This window comes from Fonticula alba, assembly GCF_000388065.1.
Source record: "Fonticula alba strain ATCC 38817 unplaced genomic scaffold supercont2.2, whole genome shotgun sequence".
Classification (NCBI taxonomy): Eukaryota; order Rotosphaerida; family Fonticulaceae; genus Fonticula; species Fonticula alba.
In genome coordinates this window covers 2,777,570-2,778,824 of record NW_009242972.1, presented here as the reverse complement: position 1 = coordinate 2,778,824, position 1,255 = coordinate 2,777,570, and the positions used below count along the sequence as shown (strand labels likewise).

The following is a 1,255-nucleotide window of genomic DNA, read 5'->3' as shown; positions in this document are numbered from 1 at the left end:
TCTGGCAGCCTATCCGGCAGCCTATCCGGCAGCCTGTCTGGTAGCCTATCCGGCAGCCTGTCTGGCAGCCTATCCGGCAGCCTGTCTGGCAGCCTGTCCGGCAGCCTGTCTGTCCCTTCGCCTGGCTAACTCCCTCTGTCCCTCCCCCCGCCCCCTCCCCCCACCACCACGTCCAATACTTCCTCCCTGCTTCCCACAACAGCACATGACCATCCACGAGCCGCTCAAGCTGAAGGCCCTTCTCCAAGACCACCCGGCCTTTGCATTTGCCACACTCGAGGCACTGATTACCACTGGCGTCATTCGCGATGATCATCCTGTACGTTTGTGTGTGTGTGTGCCTGTGCATCTCCCGCATTCCCCGCCGGCCGCCCGCTGCTGGTCGCACTCCCCGTGCCCCTCCCTACCATGCCACAGGGTAGTCCCCGCGCTTTGGCGGCCCCCCTCGCCGCGATGCTCACCTCTCGCCCCCCTCTTTGGCCCTCGGCATGCTGCCGCCAGTCCTTCCACACGGACTATGACTCATCGTACTCTGGCACCGGGGCCGGGGCCGGGGCCGGGGCCCACCACCCTGGCATCGTTCTCTCATCCTTGACGTCGCCGCCGACCACGGCCGGATCGCCGCCAGGCTTCGCCCCTGGGCCTCCTCCGGGTGCCGGGCCGCCGATGCATCGGCACCCCATGGTGCCGGGTGGCATGCCGCCTGGCGGCCCGCCGCCGCCGCCGCCCGGTGGCCCGCACCTTGGCCCGATGGCTGGCGGCCCGGGTGGCTCGCCACCGCCCGGGGCACACCTGTCTCCGCCGGGGGCCGGGGGCCCGGCCTCCCTGCCGCCCGGGCCCGGGGGGCCTGGCGGTCCGGCCTCTCTGGGGTACCACCACCCGCACGCGGGCATGCATGGGCCCCCGCCGCCGGGCGGTGCCCTGCACATGCCGCCGCCCCCCGGTGGCCGGATGCCGGCTCATGGTGGCAGCCCGCACCTCATGCACCCGCCTCCGCCGCCGCACCGGTAGCGGCGACGCTCCCCTTGGTCCTCTTTTTTTTTTTTGGGCGTGCTGCCGCACTCGCCCCTTGCCCCCCCCCCCCCCTCCATCGGGGTCTAGTCTCTTGTTCCAGTTCCCTCCCTCAGCCTGGCGCGCGTTGTGCCGGGCTGTTTTTCCACTCCATCCGCTTCCTTGCCCTTGAGAATATACTGCCAACGCATCGGCGCTCCCCTGTCACGGCGATCTCGGCGGTCTTTTGCCGGAGGGGGGGGGG

The 1,255-nt window shown here is 70.5% G+C and overlaps 1 protein-coding gene across 1 annotated transcript in view; it reads left to right on the top strand.

The window, feature by feature from the left end:
* H696_01593 (hypothetical protein) overlaps positions 1-1,255 on the top strand; it is a gene marked incomplete at its 5' end in the record, with an annotated part of 8,183 nt that overhangs the window by 1,292 nt on the left and 5,636 nt on the right. The window contains 2 exons of the mRNA XM_009495495.1: positions 203-319; positions 502-853. Of these exons, the coding sequence (XP_009493770.1) occupies positions 203-319; positions 502-853 (469 nt within the window). The remainder of the gene's footprint in view (positions 1-202; positions 320-501; positions 854-1,255) is intronic.